Below are 24439 nucleotides of genomic sequence, written 5' to 3'. Positions count from 1 at the left end.
GAAATCTTGGCAACGCCGTCAACTCTCCTTATCTTCTTGATGTGGGGAACAAAGGCCACAAGAGATCCGGCATGTTTTCTGTACAACTTAAAGTTATCAATTTCTTAAACATCATCCAAAATATCAACAGTCCTGCATGTAAAATTATCAATGAATAATATGCAGATTTCTATGTGCACTCATTATATTTTGCCAGCTTTACTGACACTTCAAATGAATAATGACTTAGGAACAAAGTTTTGGTAATCTTGAGACCTTTGTTATGTGAGTTTGTTGCTTTCTTTGCTCCTTTGGGAAACACAGCAATCAGGAAAACACAGACAGCAGTCAGCAGGGAATAGTATGCTGAAAGGACTGCAGACTTCCCATTGAGCACAGGCTTGGCAAAGTATTTCTGAAAGGCTCAACCAAAACAGGCCCCCATACACTGGGTGGTGCTCTGGGCATACGTGCCTATGAAAATCCCAGACATGATTGCACTGCAGTCTCAACAAGGAACAAATGGATGCTTCATTTCATACACTAAATCCCCTCCTTCTCCTCCACAAACCATCTCATTCCCTAGCTAGCATTTTACTCATGCAAGACATTCCTCCCCTCCTCCCTCTATCCACCCTTTCACTTACTTGCTGAAATTAAAGAGAAGCCGTTCAAAGACAAGGACAGGTCCCGTGCTGCTTAAAATAGTGAGTGGCTGGCCAGCAAAAAGGCAAAATATCGCTCCGGTGACTGCTGTGCCCAGAAAACTCTCCAACACACCCTGCGGTAGAGACAGAAGAGATGTTAGTTCTGCTAATAACCCTTTCTGGTAGCGCTGTTGCAAGAAAATCAGTCACTTCAGTGGTGACTTGCAGGGTGCTGTATGTTGACACATCCAAGGTGGAGGGAAGAATATCCTTTGCCCTCTTCCGCAGCCACAAAGGAAGATTTATTCACCTCACATGATTTACAGTTATTTGGGATAACCAGCAAACCCTATAGTTTGCTAAACTCTGAGGCAGAGTTTAGACTCACTATATTGTATTTTGTCATTGACAAAGTGAGGAAACTGTTTTCAGATACCACCTAAAGGATATGATCTCTTAGATCATCTGCATCACACATCTGCAGAGCTCCCCAAACAGACAGGGCAGAGCATGGCTACACAACAGTCCTGACGTCCTCTAGAACATCACAGATTTTATGGTGTTTTTTTTTTTCACTCCTTCCTCCAACAGAGCAGATTCTCCTAGATAAACAAGATGCCAAGCTTTTACATTACTAAGTGAGACACGAACCAAACAAGGCTACTTCATCTAGCAGTCTTTTGCTGAAACCAAAGTTCAGCAGATGTCACCAGCAAGTCATAAATTTTGTATGTAATGGACTCTACAATTACCTTTGGCATGTGTGGCAAAACAGCTTCACTAGGGAATGATAAATGTATGTGCCTGATGTGTTCTTGGATTTTCATCAAAACTATAGCTGGGCAAAACCTATTTTTAAAACGCAAGCTGTTGATGCAATATAAATAGCATTTTTTTCTTGCCAGTAATATGATTATTGACAGAGCATCCATCATTAGACAAAAATGGCAGAAATAGGTGGACCTTACCTCATTTGCTCTTATCCAGACTAATCTGTTTGTACACAGACCTGGACTCTTTATTTAAGATGTGTTTGTCACCCTTACCTGAACTGACAACCCTTGCACAGCAATGAGGTAAAGATTTAAGCACAGACTTACGTGCCTTGTTGTGGCTGTGTCTGAATCAGCAGCCTGAACACTGCACATGCTGAGCAGTCACAATTAAAGGCACACACAGATTCTTCTTCCATCCACGACAAGCTGCAGGGTCAGGCTGCCATTTTTTTGACTTATGTGTGGTACAGAGAATTTGAGTTTTGTGCCTCCATTTCTTGGAAAGACCCAAGTTTCTGTTGACACTGTATGATGCTGTTACAAGTCAAACCAGTATGTCACAAAGTACCGAAGAAAAAAATCATCTACTGAATTACTCACAAGCTTTCAAAGAAGCAAGGAGGAACTATTTTTCTAGACACAAACATGATCTCAACATACCAGCATCAAGCTGGTGAACTAAAGTTGCAGCAGGACAGCTGTGATGAGTAGCAAAAGGCAAGGAAGGTTTAAAAGCTGTCTAGTTCCTGCCACACGTTAGTCACTTGTCAATCTAGGAAAACTACTGATGTGAAAGGATTGAACACAATCTACCTTGCCTCTGCATAAGATGCCATCCTTCATGTTTTCCATTTTTAAATTCTATCTGGAATGCCTGTCACTAACAGTCACAGCCCTTGCATGGATCGATGCAAGGGAAAACTCTCTGAGAAGCTCTACTCAGTGCGAAGCCCTGTAGTCCTCATACAAAGATTACGTAGTTTGTCTTACAGGGAATGCGGATAGAAGCCTATGAGCCTTCACTCGCTGCCTTTGGGGGACTTGTGAGGATGAGACAACTGCTCTCAACAAAAGGAATAGCATCTGCACAGCTGATCCCTCTTCGCTCCTCCTGCACTATTCACAGTGAAGGCCCTTGTGGCCGGTGTGCGGGCTGCAGTGCATCTGGAATCTCTTTTCCCCAGCATTCTTCCATGTGCCTGCAGCTAAGAATAGTGTCTTTTCTCAGAAACAGAAAACTATGAAGTGAGCTTTTAGAGAAATGTTGGCCATGTCAGGCACTCCAGGACAGACCGCATGCCCTGGGCAATTCGGAGTGCCTGATCCAGGGCTAGTCATGTAGCTGTTTATAAAATGCAAGAAGCACAAATACTTCAGTCTCTAGAACCCTGCTTTATATGAGGATAACACATCTGGGAGGAAAACCTTTGGAGGCTGCTCCTCAGTCATAGGAGCTGATGTAAACTAGGAGTTAATGCCAGTACAAAAACATCCTGGGAAGATGGCCTGTGACAAAGAGCTCTCTCACCCTCACTTCACAACACTGGGGCCTGTGGTGAGGGTCAGGTCTGGCCCTGCACTAGTTTCCCTCCTCTATGTTTTTAAGAATGAAGATCTCATGCAGCTCACACTGTTGGTATTCTTGCAAACCACACTTCTGAACTCTTTTCCACTACAGAAATACGAGTGGTTTGGACAACACTTGACCTGAACTTGGATTCTCATCCCTCTGAGCAGCTCCCTGCAAAAATAACTTGAACTCGTTGTCTTGGGATGTTTCACTCAGATTGATGGGACAGGTACACTTGAGCACAAGCATCACACCATTTTCTCTTCTGTTGAAAAGCAGCAGTCAAAACTGCTTCCAGGCTCCCACAGCAGTCTTTTATACCTAATGCCTTTTCAAAGAATGAAAGCGTTCAGCAGGACTTGAGTGCTTGCTTCTCCTTGAATTTGTGTCATAAATGACTGTACTGCATTAATATTTGCTCCAGAACTTCCCTGCTACCAAAGGAAGACTTTTAACTACAGAGTATCAATGGCTTCCCTTTTCAACATGGAGAATAAAACACTGGACTCAAAACAGGCTGTTCCTGCCTTTTTCTGAAGAGTGGGAAAACCTGTGCTGGGTTCTATCAGCTTCAAAGAAAGCTGTGGGCCTAGATGCAGAAATTCTCCCAAGGAAAGTGAGGCAGCTGCACTACCAAGGAAATCTGGCAGCATCACCAAGAAGATCCCTATGGAGAACATCTTTGCTTTTTACTTTGCTGCTGGAAAAACATGTGCCAAAGGTAGTGATTTCCTGCAGCTGCAGAACAAAAAGGAGTACATTTCTCTCTTCCATTGATTCAGCAGCCAAAACAAGAGAGCAAAATGCACCCGTACTATTTGAGCAATATAACCAACTGCAAGCAATAGGATTGTCTCTGCTTAACTCAGCAGTTATTTTACCATCTCTCAGATGAATGACATCTCCAGGTTCTTGTAACACAAGCTGTTTTGTTTTAATAATTAAATTGCTTGAGCTTTTACTACGTGAGCATTAAGAAACTATACTGTATGTTTGTTTCAGTGCAAAAAACATTTTTGCCAACTTGATAAATGTTCATACTGAATGCAAAGGTATCAAGAAGGATTTTTCACACAAATGATGGAATTATATACACTGAATTTGGAATCAGGTAACATTTTCCCTTCCTCCCCCTACTTTAAATATCGTTCCTTGTGCAGGTTCAGAGCAGGCAGGCTTTTCTCTGCTGCGCAGTGATAGAAGAGTGATAATCCCTGGTGGATCCTGGAGGCTTTTTCATTCTCTGCTTTCATTTGCTGTCATTACTTTTTAAGGTTGGGCGTCGTGCATCTGTTTTTTTGCACAACTGCTGCAGATTTGAGTTTTGGAAGTAGAAAACCATATTTACCCAAGGGGAGGGATGTTAGGCATTCCATCAGCCTTTGAATCTTACTCTTAGCCTGTAATCAATGATAGGGAAGTCAATAGCTCTGGATAGGTGTCCCCCTTTTCTATGTTTGCTTAAATTAAATTTACATAATTGAATAATCCAGTCACGGTCAATATAAGCTTAACTATTATTAGGACATTCAACTTGACTGTACTGAATCTATTTAAATAAAAATTCCTACATTTACTTCCTTGTTAAATGAACAAAAGAAATCCTAAGACATGTAACTCTGCCTCAATCAAACACAATCTAGAACAGTGCTGTGACAGAGTCCCTTTCTTCTACTCTTCTTGTGTAGCTAAGCCATGCCTTGAAGCCCCTACTTTTGTCTACTGCTGATCCAGTCGGTCTCTGGAAATACAGTACCCTCCCAGGCAGCTGATCTTCCATTATCATGGAATTCACCTTTCTAAAGAACTTCCACTTTTTTCCTCTACCACACCACCTGACTCACTGCTTTCCTTTCAATCTCGATGTTTTCTTCTTAGCAGAGAGGCAAAAGTCCAGAGATTGCTAAGAGTTGTACGAGTCATGCAGAGAATACAGCGCTATGCTCTGATGACATGGAAAGTTTGAATCAGACTTCGTAAACTTAATTTGACTGAAACAGTACAACCAAGACAAAACACAGAGAGTAATCCAAGGAACTTCTCTAAATAGGAGCAAGGATCCTCACTAAGTTTTTCTCTGTTGCCTGGCCATCTTTCAAACTCCATTTAAGGTAATGGTACAATTTTTCAACAGACAGCCATCCAACAGCAGAGAAAGAAAGCCAGCTTTCAGCGGAAGCGCACCATACCTCCATTAATTGTGCTTAGAGTTCAGTTCTGACTGTAGATAGCAAAAGGCAAGTCAGCTCTGATTTATTCGTTCTGTCTGAAAGCTATTGCTAACCTGCATGTTTTCCGTAGCATCACCAAGCAGTCCTCCGAAAGTGATAGCATTGGTCACTGTGGCCAGGTAGATGAAAAGAATAGCTGAAAGGGATTGAATATTTAAAGCATCATAGAAGTCACTGGCGAAGAAGGGTGCTTTCCTCTTTATATCTTTGATTAAGCCACCACAGAATCTGAAAAGACAAGCAAGAGGAGACTTGTGTAAAATGTTTTACAGCAAAAGTCACTAAGATAAGTAATTGGAAACAATGCCAGAAATGAAGGATGATCTGGAATGAATGAGGTCATCACATTACATAATAGCCTTATCACAGCTGCGTTGGGTCAGGGATATCACTGACAGCGTTGTAAGAAAGATAATATCTTTCATGATGCGATGCTGCTGGGAAGAGATCGATTTCAGAAACACAAGCTCTACTTCTGCTGAAACAGACCACAAAAGCTTGCAGTTCAGGAAGCTCACATGGCTTTCTTCCCCCTAGTTGTATTGGTTGAGCTAATAAAATCTATTAATTCCAGTCTAAATCCTTGCCTAAATTTCTCCACGTGGCAGACGCAATGAGTGGGTGAGCCAAACAATCTACTAAATGGAAAAAATGCTTCAAACTATTAACCACAAAAAGAACTGGAAATAAAAAATGCAAGCAAGTGAAATCATCTTGGAGAGCTCTGCTTGCAGACATATTCTTTTTGCACAGTCCAAACAAAACAATGTTTAACTCACAGGAATTCCACATAGCTCTGATTCTATCAACATGAAAAAAATTTTGTTTTGCCCCTCGTTCTCTTGCACGCAGTTCTCCACCAACAACTAACATCTATTTAATACATCACACTTCAGCTGCCTCCTGAGCTACACAGCAACTGGAAAGCCCCTCATCAGCGTCTCTGCAAGACTGTTCAGACCATACACAGAGCTATGGGGCAGGCAGGCACACATTACATTTGGATCCAGAATCACAGTTTATTAACTGTCCTGTACACACTAATGTGTAACTTCAGACTTTCAGATTTTTCCCTCATAATTTAAATATTCTTCTAAGAGCTAAAAAATAAAATAAAATACAGGAGGGAAGTTACAACAGCAACACAAAAATCTATGTATTGTATTGATCCTGCAATACTGAGCATGTTGTTTGGCAGCCTCCTGAACTGCATTACCGCTCTAGTGGACTTTTATGCAGCATGTAGAGCAATAAAGGAGAGAGAAAGCCCTCAGGCTCTGTTACCTTCCGTATTTATATCCTATAAAAGCCTTCATCTGTTCAACTGTACCGTAACAGGAACATCTTGAAAACAGAGCTTCTCCGCTTATGGCTAAAGCACTTCCAGCAATCTGAATGGAAAATGGAGCTGCACCTGTCACGTTTATACTCCTTCCCAATTTGTCTAAGTTCACAGGCATGCAGTGTGCCAGCAACTACTTTTCACTTTTGAGTGTCTTGTTTAAGACACTTCACAATTTGTCAAGACTAGGTTCAGAACCTTTCAGATAGTCTCAAGATGGGTGCTCAAAACCACAGTGTACAATTTGGGGTTACAGCTCAACCTGCATAAATTGAAACAGAATCTCAGGGTGGAAAGTTGAAAGGATGAGAATTTTTCTGAAAGGAAAACACTGTCATGCTGGCTGGATCACACCAGCTAACAACACACTGAGCAGTGCATTACTGACCTGCCAGTTCGCTGCAGCTCTTCACAGTCTCCATGGCCCCCACCTCCATGTCCTCCATCATGAGGTGTGTCTCCATTCATCTGCACATTTTCTCCACCAGAGTACATGTTTTTCCTAGGCAAGAACACAAGCCAATCTGAGGCTCACTGCATTACCTAATGGCTCCACAAAACTGAATCCACATAGTGTTCCGCTACAGAGGTATTAGCCGTTCTCAAAGCCATGCTGTATAAAGGAGGCTAGAAAGCTAACTACGGAAGCCAGTATGAAATGCAGCAAGTTAAAAAGCAGAAGAACATCAGAAGTGTCTGGATACCCAATATATATCATCATATCCATACACCACTGCCCCAAAGGGCACAAAATTGCAAGAACATCCACTTCCACAATCTATTAAGACATGAAAATATCTCCAGTGCTTTCTAGAGAAAGAGATGCAGGCACAGGTCTCCCTGCAGTTACTTGATAAACTTGGTGCACCCAAGCAGCAGCAATTCCTCTCACTTTTTCAGAACTGACACACGGGGGTAACCCAGCCCTGACACCTGCTGTTACCTTTTATCTGAAGATGGGAGAGACTTGGGGGGCTCTATCCTAATAGCTGGATCCCATTCCCCAGGGGGGAGCACAATAACTTCATCCAGAAACTCATCAATGCCAGCAATGAGGTCCTGCCAGTCCTTGGCTTTATAGGCAATGTCGTGGAATACCTGCAAGGAAAGGAGAGACTCCATACAGGAAAGCTTTGTATCTTCTATAACTCAAGTGCCAAAGGCAACTTCTAAGTTTTATTCTACAACACTACAGCACATCCAATAAGACTTGTGCAGCAATTATCTGGAGTGCATCTGTGGGTTACTGTGATTGTGGAATGTGCACGAATTCATGAGTTAACTCCAAATCTATTTGAATAAAAATGATTGCTAAGGAAGTGAAACCCAGGGGAACCTATTTCATAGAGGATATTAATAGAATACAATATAATAGGCGTTCTGTTGGAAGGGACCAACAAAAATCTAGTCATAAGGGCACCTACCTCATCAGACATGAGGGTAGCAATGGCTCGGCCAATCTCATGATATGACTTTGCTTTGCCTTTAGGTCCAAGTAGTATGAATAGAAACCTGTCAAAACACACCAATTGTTCCCATTTAGGACAGAAAAATAACTGCTTATTCCTTATACCAGATCTACACAGAAAGTCAACAAACAAACAGAACAACAAAGCTTTTGTCCTTTGTTAGAGAGGTCTGGAAGCCGCCAGTGGCCAGTCTCACTGACATGAAAGGTACAATTTCTATGACTCTAGACAATTTCTACCTGAGCCCATAAGACCATGTTTAGCTACATCACATGGCACTTTAATATTTAATTTCCCAACAAATCCCAGGGAAGAAGTACACGAAGCACCAGCAGTTGCAGGAGTGTCATTTATCACAGTTTTCAGAGCTGTCACTTCCCCTAGGTCAGTAGGAGTTACACAACTCCAACAGTCAGGCCTTGCATGCATAGGAGGCACTGTGGACAGGACTTGTATGGATTTCACATTTTCACTCTAACAATGTAAGTACTTTAGGTAACTTGGAGTACAGGTTGCACTCTACATCCTAATCATACCTGCTCTAGCAAGCAAGATAGTACTCAGATTTTTCCTCCCAAAAAGCATTAAAATCAGCCTTGAGAGCACTACAGCAGTACTACACAGAAGTAGATATCATCCAACAGTGAATGTACAGGAGAAAGAAAGGACATTCTTCTAATGCCCAGTATCCAGAAACAAACTGTATGCAAGAGATGCAGCTCCAGTGCAGGATGGTTCAGACTGCATGCTCTATGCACCACAGAAAATCTATCCACTTGCTAAAGATTTACTCAATCATATGTTATAGCTCTTTAAAACTCGTATAAAGCATCTGCACTAAATATTTTCCTATTGCTATTCCAGGGTCACCTAAGTGATGTTATCAGTGATGTAACTGCTGAAGAACAGGTAGGAGGGGACAGAAGATCTAAGTACAGCTTACTCTGCACAGCTTCACTCTGACCTGAGCATCCTCTCTGCACAAGAGATGGAACAAGCAGGGCAGCACAGTTCCAGATAGAGAGGTAAGCGCTCAGGCCAGCAAAAAGAACAAAGCTGGGGCAGCATGCTTTTAACTGTCCACGTTGCTTACCATAAATTACATCTCTCTCCAAACACTTATTTCCCAGAGCTATCAGACAGCAACCTGTCTGCTTACTGGTGCTCTGCTGGAGCTGAGATCTCTGAATGGTTCAGCACTTAAAGTAGTTACTCGCATGTGAAGGAGAAGCATCAGTCTAAATAGGGTATCAGCTATAAATAATGAAAGCTCAACTCATATGCCTTGAATTTCTACTCAAAGCATACAACACATACCAAAGACCCACAAACCCATCCGGTGGCTTTGCAGTCAAAGCTCAGTTCTTAAGGAGACAGCTTGATTTTTGAGGTGTAAGTCTATTCTTGGTGTAGATAAAATATGAGTTAACCAGAAGTACAAAATACTGGGAGTTAATTTCTTACACTGCAACTACTAACCGCTACAACAGTTAGGCTGTATTAACTCATGTTGGCTGTAGAAACACAGATTTCCTGAAATACTTTCTATTTGAATAGGGTTAGCTTCAACTTCTGGTCATGTATTTCCATTAGCTTTTACAGCTAGATTGAAGAACCTTTGATAATTAAATTCCTTTAAATATTCTCTCCAATTGATCCATTCACCCGCAGCCATCTGTCATTTTGGTGAAGTAGTTTGAGGGGTTTCTCCTCTCTTTAGTCACATAAGTTTTTCTGTGAACCTCCACTGAGGTACCAATGACTTCAACAGAGAAATAATCCAAGAGCTGGCAGTTCTGTCAGTATGAACACACAGATGAAATAACCTGTTGCTATTTGGAAACACCACGTTGGTGCTTTCCTGAGAAAATGATATTGTGTGCTCACAGCCACACCATCTACCCACCTTTCTGACCAGGGACCAAGTTCAAACATCACACAGACCCAGAGATACCAAATATAGAGTTTCTACAAGCTTTTGAAGAGCCAGTGGCTGCAAAGGTAAGGAGACCCAAATGGTAAGAGAAATTAAAAACCAGGTTTCACTGGTTCCAGCAATGATGGAATTATCAGCTGTTCCCTGGAGTGGCCCCAGCCATTCCACCCACAGCATCATCTAGAAAAACCTGGCACTGAGAGCACAGCTTCTCCACCCGTACTCTGTCAGCTGAGGTTGATATGGGGTCAAGTTAAAGAGGAGACCACTTTACTTTGGGCTACAGAGGCATCCTCTTACTTATGAGTCAGCCTTTATTGACAACGCATATATTTTCTCACAGAAATGCTAACAAATCATGAAACAGCAAGGCTGAGAGACACTTTGCAAGAAATACTGCTGCCCTTAAAAGGATTGTAGTATCATTTTAGTTTTCTAAATCACTGTCAGGTGCCAAGTCAAATGTCTAATCAAGTGTATTACATCCTAACAAGCATCTTCTATTAAAAACCTACAGTCCTACACAAAGACACTAAGTTACTATGAAAGGATCCATAAATATATATTAATTGGCATTACTAACTGTAACACTTCCCATCAAGTTCTGCATGAGGCTTTCAAGTGCTCAACTTAAGGGTCAACCAGATATGAGTAACCCATACACGCCTAGGTCATGTTCTTTGCTCTCCTCCCACTACCTGGAACTTGCCCTGAATTTCAAAGTTGTTATAAAACAATATTAAAGAGAAATTATTCCTCAGCCAACTCTTTAAGAAGTAAAAATCCTGAGTTGCAGGTTATCCAAATATATTAATTTTTCTTAAAAAGTTCACAACTTCAGAAGTTGCTGCTCAGCATTCTACAGACTTTCCAAGGAATTAAGTATTTTCATAACCATCTCCTGAATTAATTACATCAGTTGGCTCTTTACCAATGCAGAAACGTACCACCTTAATGTTCCTGCACTTTTGAAAACGTTCTTAATAAGCCAGGTTGTGAGACTTTCTAAGTTCTTCATCCCGACTGATTCAGCTCAGAATTGCTTTCAGCTTGTAGAACAAGATCTTTTAAGCACGTGTATACACATAAATACAAAAAACATTCCCGTACTTTAGTGGTATGGACTAGCCTGTGTTTACATGCATTTACCATCATTTAGTTAAGAATACATCTAGCTAAAAAAAGCCCTCACTTCTAATTTATCTGTTGGGTTGAAAGTCAACGCAGAAGTCTGCTGCACACAACAAATGCTGAGTTTTCAAATATTCCCTTCAGATACCTTGTAACTCTAAGGATATTGCAGGGCTAGAAACATGAGATTTCACTGCACATCACTTTTATCAGTCTCTCTGAAGCTGTAAGAAAACTCAGTTCCTTTCACAAGCTCTGAACAACAGCTAACAGAAATGGCAGATGGTCCTCACTCAAGATACCTCTATTGAACACTGTATGACAGCACACTCTGAGCACTCTTTTGCTTCCAAGCTGATAATGAGTCAGAAACTCACCAGTTTATTATTCTGTTCTCCCTCAGCCACTGTTCCTCCTGCCACTTTAGACACATCATCCTTAGCAGATAATGACCATTCATTGAGTATGATTTACCCTGTAAGCACATGATCCATGCCACCAAACCCAACATGAATAAGTTTATTCTCACAGACGAGCAGATTCTCTCCCAAGCAGACAAATGTGCACTGGCCCAGCATAGCACTAATATTTTCTATTTGATGCATAATTAGAAATCTGAGCTGCCCGTGATTTCATCAAATTCCAGTATGGGATAAAAGGGTTGTGGTGAAAAGAAGGCTTCACCATGGCCTCTTAGCAAGCTGACCACCAGTGCAGGAGACAAAACCCCTCAGCTACGTACAAAAAAGGAACAAGTAAAACAAGATTCAACTTTGGTCTGCTCACCTACATCCATTTCTCACACCTGGACGAAGAAAGAAATAACTGTAATTCCAGAAGTGCTAAAAGCACACACACAAAGGAAACTCAGTAAGGTCCCACAGAAGATGGTTTTATCAATGTCCTTCTGCTGTTGGACACCTTGTGAGATGCCTGCAAGTCACCAAGCATTCCCAATAGAGATGCGTGTTGATGGACCCAAGGGCACTGGACTCATTATCATCTTCTCCACCAAAATCTGAGGCTTGGAACTCTGCATAATGAAGGCGGCACACCTTAAGATTACGGTAGGGAAAGGAGCTCAAATGTCCGTATGTTTTCATACAAGTGTTCCTTCAAGTTGCAGGCATCTCACATGGTATCCAACACGTTAATGCAGACAAAAGTTTTATTTGTTTGCCAGAGCTCAGATGTCTCAAAGCAAGATCTTCTGTTGGAAGAGCTGCTGAAAGACACAGCCCTGAAGACTATTCCAGTGCTGCAATTAAGGAACAAGACAGTCATTTCATTCTTGCCTACCAAAAGAAAAGATGCCCTGGTAGTTAAAAGCTTAAGCTAGGAGGCAATGAGGATAATCTGACTCCTGGTTCTGCCACATGCTTTTTAAGCGACCTTGGGCAAGTTACTTCATTTCATTTTAGACTTGTAGACACAGGCAATTTCCCAGCACTACATATTAGACTGTGCAAGTCTGTGCAGCTTATCTCCAAAAAATCTTTCCCTTGCTCATTCTTTATCTTTTGCCCTCATCATCATTACATTAATGGAACAGACCTGAACACATAATTGTACATCCCTTTTATGAAAATAAAAGGCTACATCTGGTGCACCGTCAGAAGGTGAGGCAGCCACACCAAAGCAATGGGGAAAGTACAGTAACTAAGAGCTCACCAAAAAAAGAAGTTCACAGCACTGTAGAATTAAAATTGACAGGAGAAGATCAAAATCCATGAATGATTTTTGATCTGATCGGTAACGAGAAAATATAACAGAGAAAAAGGCAGGAAGTTCTCTACACCAAATTAAATTCCATGATTTTTATTACTAGGATTGACGAAAATGCCCTGCAGAGAAACCTTTCCTAGATAATTCATCAGGTCTTGGCAATTACTTTTAAGTAAGAATTTATTTTTAAGTAAAGGAAATAGTTAAAATACTTAGCAAGGAAGTGAGAAGGGAATCATATGCAGAAAAATTATTTATCCAGAGAAAAGCCATTTCTACACAGGAAATCTTATTTCTACAAAACACGCAGAACTCGGAAACCTTGAAGAAAAATCCAAGTTGAGGAATGTGTGGAGGAAAACAAAAATACTGGAAATAAGTAATCTAATTAACTGGAAGTTTACATGGAGAACAATACCTACCTTAAGCATACAAAGCAATGCTTTCCAGTTCTATAGTATTAAGTCAATATGAATATACCATATCAGAGCAGGGACAGCCTTTCGGCTCCACAGGGCTTGGTGTCTCATTTGCTTCTACATCAGGAGATTTTCTCAGTTTCTTACATACCCAGCTAATAGTTGCAGCTTTTTTACCACCTACTGCTGCCCCCTCCCTGCACACCTTGCCAGGCTAATGCTATGAAAAGCAAAGCAGTAAGATGACTTCATGCACTTCTGAAAGCTGGATGACATGACGTTTCTACTTGAAATGCTGTCACCTTTCTTCCAGCTCCTCAGGAAAGCCTTCCTGATCCTTCTGCCATTGAACCAATAAGCCCTGCAACTGTCATGGCTTTAGGATGGGGCACTTTGCAGGCTCCTGTGAAATATTCTTCTGCACATCTGTAGCTAAAAAGCATGACATTTCTTAACACAACACACCAGAAACATGAACTGAGTATCAGTGCACAGACTGGCATGCCTAAAGCTGTGCACTGAAACCCGTGTGCTGAACTCCTGCCTGCACCCTAGGGCCCCATATAAAAACTACCTGCATTCTAGAGACAGACAGATGCAGGTCACGCTGAGGTTATTCCTTGTATCTGCATCACAGCACTCCCATGAAGCAACCCACAGCACTGAAATGTTAACTCACATTTATTTTAGAACAACCCTCCAACTTCACACGGTTGTACATGGGCTAATTTTGATGGCATGGTTTAGATAATTTTACCAGCAACTTCATCATTTAGCAAAATAAAAATAGAAGCCTTTTAGGGAGAGGAAGGAGGAATACCGAAGGCTCCAGCTACAGCATCTTGCAGACACTGTGGGTTAAGTGCACATCTTCAACAGAAATGCCCACTGTGTAGGATGGCTGAATCTAAGGGCTGAGCAAGGAGACACTCGATCATAACTAGTCTGGGCCCTTATGGGATTTCCTTGATTGAATTTCACAGGATGCAGCCACTGCAAATGCCTCTTCATTACTCACAAAAACAATCTAATGAGCTTCCCTGCTTTGATTAGGGCTAACATTTGGTTTGGAGGACAACTAATGGATAATACTATTTCCTGCAAAAAAAAAAAAATGTTGGCATGGAAGGACATCTTGTCTTGGTTAATGCTACTGAATAATGAGGTCATTCAGCAATCCTAGATCCAGCTTCCTGGCTCCCACTACCAAAACAAACAATTCCTGATTTTACTTCTGCTGAACAGCATTTTGTGAAGTACTTAAAAGGAGCAAGTGGGTTAGACTTAGAAGTTGAAATACTGATGTATACGGAGCTCCATAATGCTGAGAAATGAGTAATTACCTTTTATAAAATTAAGCCATTTTCATTTCCCTATGCTCCCAAAAGAACATCCACTGTGAGCAACAGATGTTGATGTGGTTATTCCACAGAGCTGCTGAAACAGACTCCAAGAGATATGCCGGAGTAATGCCTTGCATTAATACAAGGCAGCTAAACAAAGGCCAAAACTACAGCAATTCTCTCCTGTGTAGATGAAAAGAAGGTTCAGATTATAACCAACCATGTAACTTCCATTCCATTACAATGGCTGTGATTCAAGTCAGTATTAGTAAGGCACAGTGATGTGCTTCTGCAGTGTTAGAATGTCCCTTCTCATGAAGCATTACTTCAATACAGCCTCTAGCCCTCTAGACACTATTCAAAATAGAACTTGTGCTCTGTACTAAAAGCCCCTGAAAACATTCACATAAAATATACATTTGCACATTAGTGATATGAAAGGTGCAATGTGAGCTTTGTAATTACAAGTAAAATGTAGGGCAAATCCTTTGTAAGTTGATACCTAAAGTGCACCAGAGCCCAGGTGCACAGCAGCAACAGGGTCCACACAATGCTGCCAAGTAACGAGGCACTGCAGAGACCCGCACACGGTTGAAATCAGACACTGCAAAACACCTGCAGTCTGTCCAGTTCAGCCTGTTGTCCTTCTCCCTGAAATACCCCTTTGGTTCATTCTTAGTTCATTTAATTATCTTTTAATGTTACTCAGTTTTACAGTTCTTACCTGCCTATATAACAAGCACATGCATTTAATTCAAACACCTAAGAAGATGAGTTAAGATATATTTATATCTGAGACCGCAGGTTAATTTGCAAAGTGAGTCACAATAAATAAAATATTTGCATGACATTTTTCTGAGCCACTGTGAAATACAAAGGAACATCTGTTGTGACGATCACAAGAGAGAATTTTATCCCCTAGTTTACCTGACATTTTTTCTTCCCCCCTCCAGCAGGTATGCACAACTTGTGTATGTGGTAGGAATCAGGAGGGGTAGAAAAATACCTAATTGTTAATGCGACTATTTAGTGTTTGTGCACAACACACAATTTATATTACGCAATTAAATTTAGAACTCAGAAATGATTAGCAGCCAAAGCAAGTTTTTGGTTCTTTTAAAAACAACAATCCTGAAAAAATACAATACTATACACAAGTCAAGTCCCATGATGGAAACCAAGAACTTCATTTTGTCTGGTGCTATTATTTTAGAAGGTGCAACTGCAGTTTCCAATTCATGCCCACTGCTAAGGGCAGGATTCTCTTACCGGGTAGGGACGGGGACTTCTGTCAGAGCACCCAACATAACTGCCTGCTGCAGCCGGACGAAGGCAATGAAAGGACTGTCCAGGAAGTCTACCTCCCCAACCAGCACATTGGAGGCCTCAGCATCGCGGGGTAATTTCTTCATAAATTTATTCTTCAGCTGCATTAGTAGAAGAGAAAGGAAAATAAAATGAAGGCTTGTTAGGCATGCAGACAGAAACATGCAGTGAAATTTATCCAACTTTCAGCCACATTTCCTCATTGGCCAAAAACAGATTCAGGTCCTATGACCAATGTGTCATCCTCATTTGGTCTACTAAGATACAGGCTTTGCTGCATATGATAGCCCTCTCCCTATCATAAATACAAAGTAGAAGTCAGGCCAGAGAAGCAGGTGGCCATACTTGCATTCATACCACTCTTTAAAAGCTGAATATCTCAGCTATGAAAATCATCACCTGAAGAATAATCCTGCTACAGGTGCCTGTAGCCAAGTCAGCACTAAGAATATCAGGCTTCCTGAAGGTTGTTTATGGATAGTATTAGTTTGGGCAGAAAAAGCTTTGCAGCACTGAGAAAGATGAGTAGATGTGGGTAGAGTTTCTGGAAAAAGTACTGCATCAACTTGTTGCCTGGTCATCTGGGCAGAGGGCATGCACTTTCCACAAGTGAAAGTGCAGTATCAGGCTCTGCAGCTGCTGCTACAGAAATGACTGGCCTGACAAGAACGAAGCCTGAAGGGTGGACGTCATTCCAGCTGACCATGCCAGGAGCTGGGCACATGCATTTTGCTGCGTACAAGTCTTTTCAAGTTCCAAGTGAAAGACTTAACTTAGTGCACACTTTTAGAAGCAAGTTTCCTATGTCTGTGGCTTCTGCCCCATAGATTTCCCAAAGCTGCTGCTCCCATTGCTGGTGCAGGCCAGCACAAGAGTAGCCACTGAGCAAATGGAGCAAGTATGCTGGTTTTGAAACAACACTAACAACCTCAGTCAATGTCTAGGTGAGAAACTGGCTTGTTACTATTTCCCACATCATCACCTGAGCCCACAGCCTTCACCACAGGTTTCTGTGGTCAGAAGGGGTACAGAGAAGAATGCACTGATGTTAGAGAACCCTGACCAGGAGAAACTCCTTTTTCCATCCTTGTAAGGTGATATGAAGGACAGATGCTACATCCCACATCTCCAGAAGATCTGAAAGGAAACAAAAGCCTTGGGAAGAAAAAAAAGTGAGAAAGGGTATCCACAGAGAAAAGGAAAATTAGAGTGAGTTTCAGAAAAAAAGAAAAGCATCAGGCCTGGAAGGAGGAGCCAGGGTAGACAGGAGAGAAATGAGAAGAGGATTATTGCACACACAAAACTCAAACGTATATAGACCCCAAATATGGAAAGGATTATGAAAAACTGAGAGTCACCATGCAACTAAAAGACCTCTCGCACTTCCACCATCAACCGAACACTCGTCGCTTCATGATCAAGTTACCGCAGCTGTTATTTTATCCTGCCACAGCAGCTCCTAACTTGATCTCACTCTTTTCTCTGTCTCGTAATACCTTTCTATCAGTGAGAGTTTTTGAAAGTCTTGCCCAGAAATAAAAGCACACATAGCACCACGTGAACTGCTGGAAAATCAGTGTGACCCACTGGTGAAGTACAAAAATCCACTTCAGCAGAGCCACCTGTAATTCACAGCAGCTCTCACAACATGGTTTGGCTTCACAACCGTTGTAAGCCCCAAAGTACATGCTGAGTGGTGGTTTCAATATTTATAAAGTAGAAAACTTTAAATACACATAAAAAAAAATAAGGCATGCGGTAATTCACCAATATAATCTCTGTAATTTTAAATTGATGCTGTCAATTACTCACCACTGGATAATGTATCCCATGGAAGAATGAGCAAATGACAAAACGCTCAGACAGTTTTCAGGTATGCACTCAGTAAAATCTGACAAGGAATCTTGGTAGTCACCAACTGAGAGCTTCTTTGTACAATTTGACAAGACCTTGATGAGCCAGGAATTGTCCGTGGGGTAAAAAAGCAAGTGTCCTCTCTAAATGACCACAGTATCCACCACCTTGGACATGCACTTAAATAAAGGCCTCTAGGAGAAAGCTCCAAGGCCCAGCAGCTGGGAAGGATGCTGTTCCTTAGCCCCCCTTCTCTAGACAGCATATTGAGGAGCAGCAGAGATTCACCCTCTCTCCCAGGCCATCAAAGCAAGATGCTTCTAAACAGCCTTTACCAACCTCAGTAGAAGCTTTTCCTGATGACTAGAATGTCTTCTCATTTTCCTGAGAGAGTCATGTTTGAAAGTACAGACAGAGCTACTTGCTGATTCTTTGAAATTTCCCTTTCATTTCTGGACTAGGACAAAATATGAGAGCAACATGGTGCTTTCCTGAGAGCAAGGGCCTGTGTGATCCATGCAGCACAAGAATAAAAGACTTAAGATCTCTACCTGCTTTGTTCAAGGCATAGAAAAGAACAAAACCAGCCAGCAGGCTTACTCTGATTAGTGGTTTATCCTCAGAGGCTCAGATTACCCTTTGGAAAGGACGGTGAAGGAATAAGCAAAATAAAAGATAAAAATCATCACAGGAAAAACACAGATTCTTCAGAAATACAAGCTGGTAATTAGAGAAGATAGCATATGATGAACTCACACAATTCAGTAACTATTTTGTTGCAGAATAAATTCAACTATAAGATCAAAATTACTTTCCAATCACCCTATTGATCTGTTTTACTCAGATTATTTCAACTTGTGCTTTCCGTGATGCCTTTCTAGCATTATTCTTTTATTTTTCAATAATCTTTGAATGCTCCTTTGTCCTCAGTAACACAAGCCCAAGTTATCTTGACCTCTTCTCATCTTTTCTCTTCTCCTCTTTCCCTTTCCTTCTCTTCCTGCCCAGACGAGCTTTTCGGAGGGAGTTACTTTATCTAGCCTTCTTTCACTCTCCCCCTCACACACATCAAACTAACAGAAAATTCTACTTATCCACCAATATCCACCAAATTATCTTTGCTAAATTCTTCCCTAACAACAACAACATAAGTGTCAGAAAAACGGCAAAAGGAGCTGGTGAATGCACCATAAGTAGAGAATGAGTGCAATTGCACTGCTCATCTTCAAGCTTTGTCATATTCAACATCTAGATATTATCCTATCAAAAAACGAAGCAGCTTCATGTCTTGATTTGGAAAAAATAAAAATATGATTATTTTCATCATATTTAGAGTTGAACTCTATTCCTAGCAAGCCCAATGTTAACTATGACCCCCACCTCTTCCAACACTGTTACCCTGGATAACAAAGTCATCATCAACACTGGGCCACCTAAAGCATCTTGTCAAGTTCAGCCTATTTGATTTAGAGGCATCTACTCTAGCCCCTCCACTAGGGTACGTGTGCAGCCATACTTGGAGAAAAAAGCTCTCTGACACTACAGATCTTCCTCTCCTTTCTCTATCAAAATATAGCTGAACATAAAACAGCTGTCATTTCCAGTCCCTGTATTAGGGAGTTATTGTGTGTGGATATTCCAGCTAGCAAATGAGATCGAAGAAAATACAATGAAGACATGTTTTCTGACTTGACAAGGGAGACCAAAAAGAATTTCTGCTCCATTATGTGAGAGTATTAAAGCAGGCTTCCAAAGTCTATCTGCTTCCTGCACGAGCAACAGAAAAGCCTCAATCCTGGGAGCAGCCCCGGAGGAGTTGACATGAGGTCAATCCACCAGTAAGGAAAGCAGCACTGGGACTTCAGTCACAACAGAAGCAGCACTTACAGAAATGCATCAAAGCACCTGCTTTGTTATTTAACAGTGAGGCTCAAAACAGTAAAAAAGTAAAAGTTTAGAAGATGAACTAAAAAGCTTTATTCATTTCCAGCAATCCTTCTCAAAGCATCCAAATGTCATATGAGGTCTAATTCTGCAGGATTAGGTCCAAGCACCAGAAGAAATCTACTGTTCGGCATTGCTCTCATCATCCAGAGTTGCTCTCATTTGTGTCTCTTCTCAAAATGTAGCTATAACTTCACACTAAAAATAGTTGTTCATAGCCTGAAGGTTATGCTCATCTCTGCACCTACATACTATAGCTGTGCCACAGTGGGCCTGAGCAAGCTCACAGTGTGCTGCAACATGCATCCCCTAGCTGACAGAACATTAACTAAGTCCAGCTGTGGAAAACTGTCATCAGCTGCTTATTTGATAATGGGCAAACACTGCACCAGCAGTATTTTAAACATCAGCCTCTCCTGGCTCTTTTCTGCTATCACCCTGGCACTTGAAACCTGGCCAGAGGCCACAGCCTGGCCTGAGCTTACCAGGAAAAGGGGATTTCTGAATGCGCTCAGCCCCAAGATGGCTTTGTTTGCAAGTGCCTGCTTCAACAACAGCAGAATTAATTTGAAGCTGAAGGCCTCTGAAAATCCTGCCCTTTGCTAGTTCCCCCAAAAGCCCAGGGTGATCTCCGGACATGCTGCTTGCCTGGCTAGCAGTGAATGGTACAGGTGGATGCACTGCCAGGAACACAGGCAGGGGGTAACATTAGGCTAGGCAATGAATCCCTAAGAAGCCTTGTGCTGGCCTTTGCCAAGAGACACAAGGAAGCAGGAAAATGCAAAAAGTCTCATGAAAAGGCATGAATTACTGATTCAGCAGGAAGAAGACTGCTGGAACAATTTTAACTCCTACATGCTTCAGTCAGGATTCCCACTAGAGAAAATATTAAACAAAGAAAGTGCTACCAGCTTCCCTATAAAAAACGGTTTGGGGGTAAAGTGGGGATGAAAGATACTGGGAAGGTGGCAATTGTACAATAAAGCACATATTCAACTTTGCTAATAGACTAGTTGCACTTTTGCATGTTTTCCTAAACAAAGTTTACCCAAACCTAGGCACCTTGCTGGACCTGAAATGATGAGAAGGATCCCACGTCCTGTGGCTGCTCAGTTCTCAAGGTATCAGCACCATCGGCCTCTCTGTCCAGCACATCACAACAGGATGACTAATTTGAGGAGAGATCATCACGGAGGTTTTTGTTCTAAAAGAGTTCTGCAGTACCACTCAACACTTGCTTAAATGATTTATCAAGTAGGTAATGGGAATGGTGTAGTCAGCACTTAATAACCATTCTGAACCATTCCCTGAAGAAGCTTCAGAGAAGATCTGAGTCTCAGTATCACCAAGGAGGAGCAGGAGCAAGGCCTGGCAGCTTGGAGCACTGTTCACTTTCCCAGCACTCTGCTAAATTGAACACTGTTCTAAGAAGACCACTAATGCTGTGTTAAAGGCAAAAAAAAAAAAACCTCCAGTGCTGTAGCTGCAAAAGGGCAGAGCAATCTCAAAAATCACCATTTACCCAAATATGTTTTAACAATATGTTATTATCAGCATCACTTAAGATTTATCGGAAATTAAAGCAATTAGTAAGTACACACTGCTTTTATTGCAACTGTTCATTTACTCCCAGTCATTTTATTGTACTGTATACCTATCTGCCTTATCTTCTCACAAACATCGCTTTCCATGCAGAACAGCTCATGAAGCAGCTCCAAACTGCTGCTGTTTCCAGTCTGAAATGCAGGTGTGAAGGACATGCAAGACAGACAGCTCACATGCAGGGGAGGCATTCAGGAGCAACTGCAGTCAACAGGGGCAGGAGGGAGCCAGGCAAGTTATGTACCCCTGGTCTTCTTTGCAAGATTTTCAGAAACAAATCAAGAAGCTAAATAGACTTATTTTTCTAGATCACTCAACAGAGTCATGTACTTTGTCAAGTGTGGAAAGGAACAGCCTTGCTTTGTTTGGGAGCTCCTAGCACAACCAAGCTGCCTAACAATCAGGTGAAAAAGAAAATGTGAAAAGCGGTGGTTGGCCAAACAAACACATGGCTCCTGTCCATGACCCCTGACACACTCAGCAAAGTTGTTTGTAGGCATGTCCATGGCAAAGAGAATACCCAAGGCAAGTGGAAACTCCATTAAGTGAGTCATTAGCTTAAGCATCACAAAAACAAAATGAACAACAACAAAAAGCAACCATGAAGCAGCATTAAAATTGTAACTAGAGAAGCCTTTTAGCTAGTTACATTACTGTAATGATGTTCCAGCCTTTGCAAAACAGCCTGAAACATGTAGGCACTAATCTTTGCAGAATCTGTCTGCATACATGTTTCATATTTGATCACCCCTAGCCTAAGGAAGAGTTACTGAACAGAAATCTCTGTCTGGGTGAGCTGAAGTTAAAGTAAAGCATGCCACCTGCTCAAGAACAGCTCCTTTTCAAGCTGAGGTTACCAGAGTATGAAAGCTTAAAATAAATTGCTCTTTGGGGACTGTGTTCTGCAGCGTGCCATATGGTGCCTATAACTAACTCTGTATTTGCATAGGACACCTCAGTGCACGGGGCATGTTGATCAATGCCTGCTGTTGACTTTAGCAACTTCACTGTTAGTATTGCTTGGATTTAAATGCCAGTTGCATGGGGAGAGTATTGCTGATTAATTGATGTGGGACAGAGTACGCTCACACAAATATATTCGTGTGTCACCTAATAGCTATTTTACTACCACATACAGCTTTTGCAGATAGGCACTGTTTGAAAAATCGGCTCTAAATGAATGGAAGGCTGGAGCAAAAGAGAATTTGTCAGTAAAGCAGAGGCCACGACTTGCTTGAGCTTTTCTGTTTTGTGGGAGAGCAGCTGCCTTTATGGGACACCACACTGTGCCCACTTGACAGAAGCTGCTGAGTTTGCAGTAGGGCAGCCTCAAACATCCTAACAGTGAAAAGGAAAAATAAAGTATTATTCATATCTAATTTAATTGCACAGGTACAGCAGAAATCTAATAAACCTCATCTCATCCTTACAATAACAATAAAACTAACTCAGAACTAAAGGGCCATACATTGACTTCACTCAATGAAGTTATACATAGATACTAACTTCATATTATAAAGGACCTGAAGCTCAAGCTTAAACTCTCTTTCCCAATTAGCATAATTTAGTTGCTGTCATCATTGGAACTCAATGACCAAAACAAACTCCACCAGCAAGAAAATTTGGGAATGTTGTGTCTGGCAAAAGTGAAAATTGCAGTATCTGAGCTTCTGCTTGAAAGCCCAAGGCAGCACATTTTAGAAGTGCCAGTCTGGAAAAAGCAGAGCTACCAGGGCTTCCCCATACAGGGAAGGAAACGCTCGGACCTCCTTGTTTATGTCCTTCATCATTTTACAAACCTCACTCTTCTTGTCTGAGTTGCACTTCATCAGGCAGAAGGACACCCAGGTCATATTTAGCACCTTGACCAGAGAATCCACTCCAAGCTGATCTTTTTCACCCAGCCACACAGCATTTATACATTCGCTATACCCTCCAGCACCACAGTATAGCCACAGTTCAATGTGGGGCCAAAAAGAAGGGGAGGAACCAATGTGAAGGTTAGGGTATGATTTTGCCACAGGCTCCCACTCCTGCATGGCTCATGGTGCAGCAGCGAGCCCAGACAGGTGTTGCATCTGGTGTCAGAGACAAGGAACAGTCTTGGTACAGGCAGAGGCTGGGGTTCCCCAGTGTGCTGTTCCCCATAACCTCAGGAGAGAGTTATAATTTGCCTCCTCTGTGCAAGGTAGGAGCTCTCTCACTCAACTCCACTAAGAGGAGCTCTTTCCTGCACCCAAAGCACAGCAAAATCTGAGCATTCAAAATCTGTACTGATGATACAGATTACCACAGAAAGCCTAATTGCATGCACAGTGCTTTGTAGAACTAAATGAAGGCTTAACGGTCCCTGATCACAGGGAAAAAGGATCCAGTTCCTCAAACTCCTGTTACATCAAAGCTGAGCGCAACATGAAGGATCTTCCAGTCTGCCAGGCAGCAATAGACCGCCTGAGAGCATGCAGAGATGAGGTCAACTGAACAAAGGCTCACTGGAACAAACCACTCCACAGTTACAGGGGAAAGAAATGGAAAAGAGGGAAGGGGTACATCATTTAACAGAGCCTGCTATTTAAAAGTTATTTAAAAGATTTACTGTACTTTCTGTTTACTGTATGCTCACCTACATAGTCATAGCATATTTCACTCATAAGGTGCCCATATCTGAGGATAGACACAGTGCTTTTGTACTTAGATTTAAAAAAACAAAAGGCAAATCCCCCAGGAATTTGTATCTGTCTCTTTTTCTCCCTTAATCCATCTACATATGTGTCTTTCTATGAATGCTTACCTAAAAGGATACCTTTAATGCTCTGTGTTTTGTCTATGTACAGAACTCCATCACCAAGGAATGCACGAAACGTGCTCTGCTGATACACTGTAGGGAAAAACTACGTAAGCAGAACTGTTCTATGCACGAAGACAAAAGGCCAAAGTAAATGAAATTCCAGTTAACTAAACTTCCTAGAAACATTTCCTGTCCTTTAAAAAAGGTGGCAGCAAACTATACCGGAAGATAGTTATTTTAATTTGAGCTCCATGGAGTGAAAGTAGGTCATCCAGGCTGACAGACGTAGAAATTAGCAATCTTTGCTTGCGACTGCGGAGATTAGGCAATGTTGTTCAAACAGGAAAAGCAATGAAT

At 41.7% G+C, this 24439-nt stretch overlaps 1 protein-coding gene across 11 annotated transcripts in view; it reads right to left on the bottom strand.

Moving 5' to 3' along the window:
- Positions 1–24439, bottom strand: part of SLC4A4 (solute carrier family 4 member 4) — a 214631-nt gene that overhangs the window by 39487 nt on the left and 150705 nt on the right. For all 11 annotated transcript variants that reach the window (XM_085546823.1, XM_015861475.3, XM_085546819.1 and 8 more), the window contains 6 exons: positions 15838–15995; positions 7970–8057; positions 7489–7643; positions 6934–7047; positions 5257–5431; positions 627–760 (listed from right to left, as the gene is read on the bottom strand). In XM_085546823.1, the coding sequence (XP_085402949.1) occupies positions 627–760; positions 5257–5431; positions 6934–7047; positions 7489–7643; positions 7970–8057; positions 15838–15995 (824 nt within the window). The remainder of the gene's footprint in view (positions 1–626; positions 761–5256; positions 5432–6933; positions 7048–7488; positions 7644–7969; positions 8058–15837; positions 15996–24439) is intronic.

Source organism: Coturnix japonica, chromosome 4 (genome assembly GCF_054131305.1).
Source record: "Coturnix japonica strain WE chromosome 4, WE-NBRP24, whole genome shotgun sequence".
Lineage (NCBI taxonomy): Eukaryota > Metazoa > Chordata > Aves > Galliformes > Phasianidae > Coturnix > Coturnix japonica.
The sequence above is the reverse complement of the archived record's forward strand: the minus strand, read 5'-3'. Positions and strand labels throughout refer to the sequence as shown.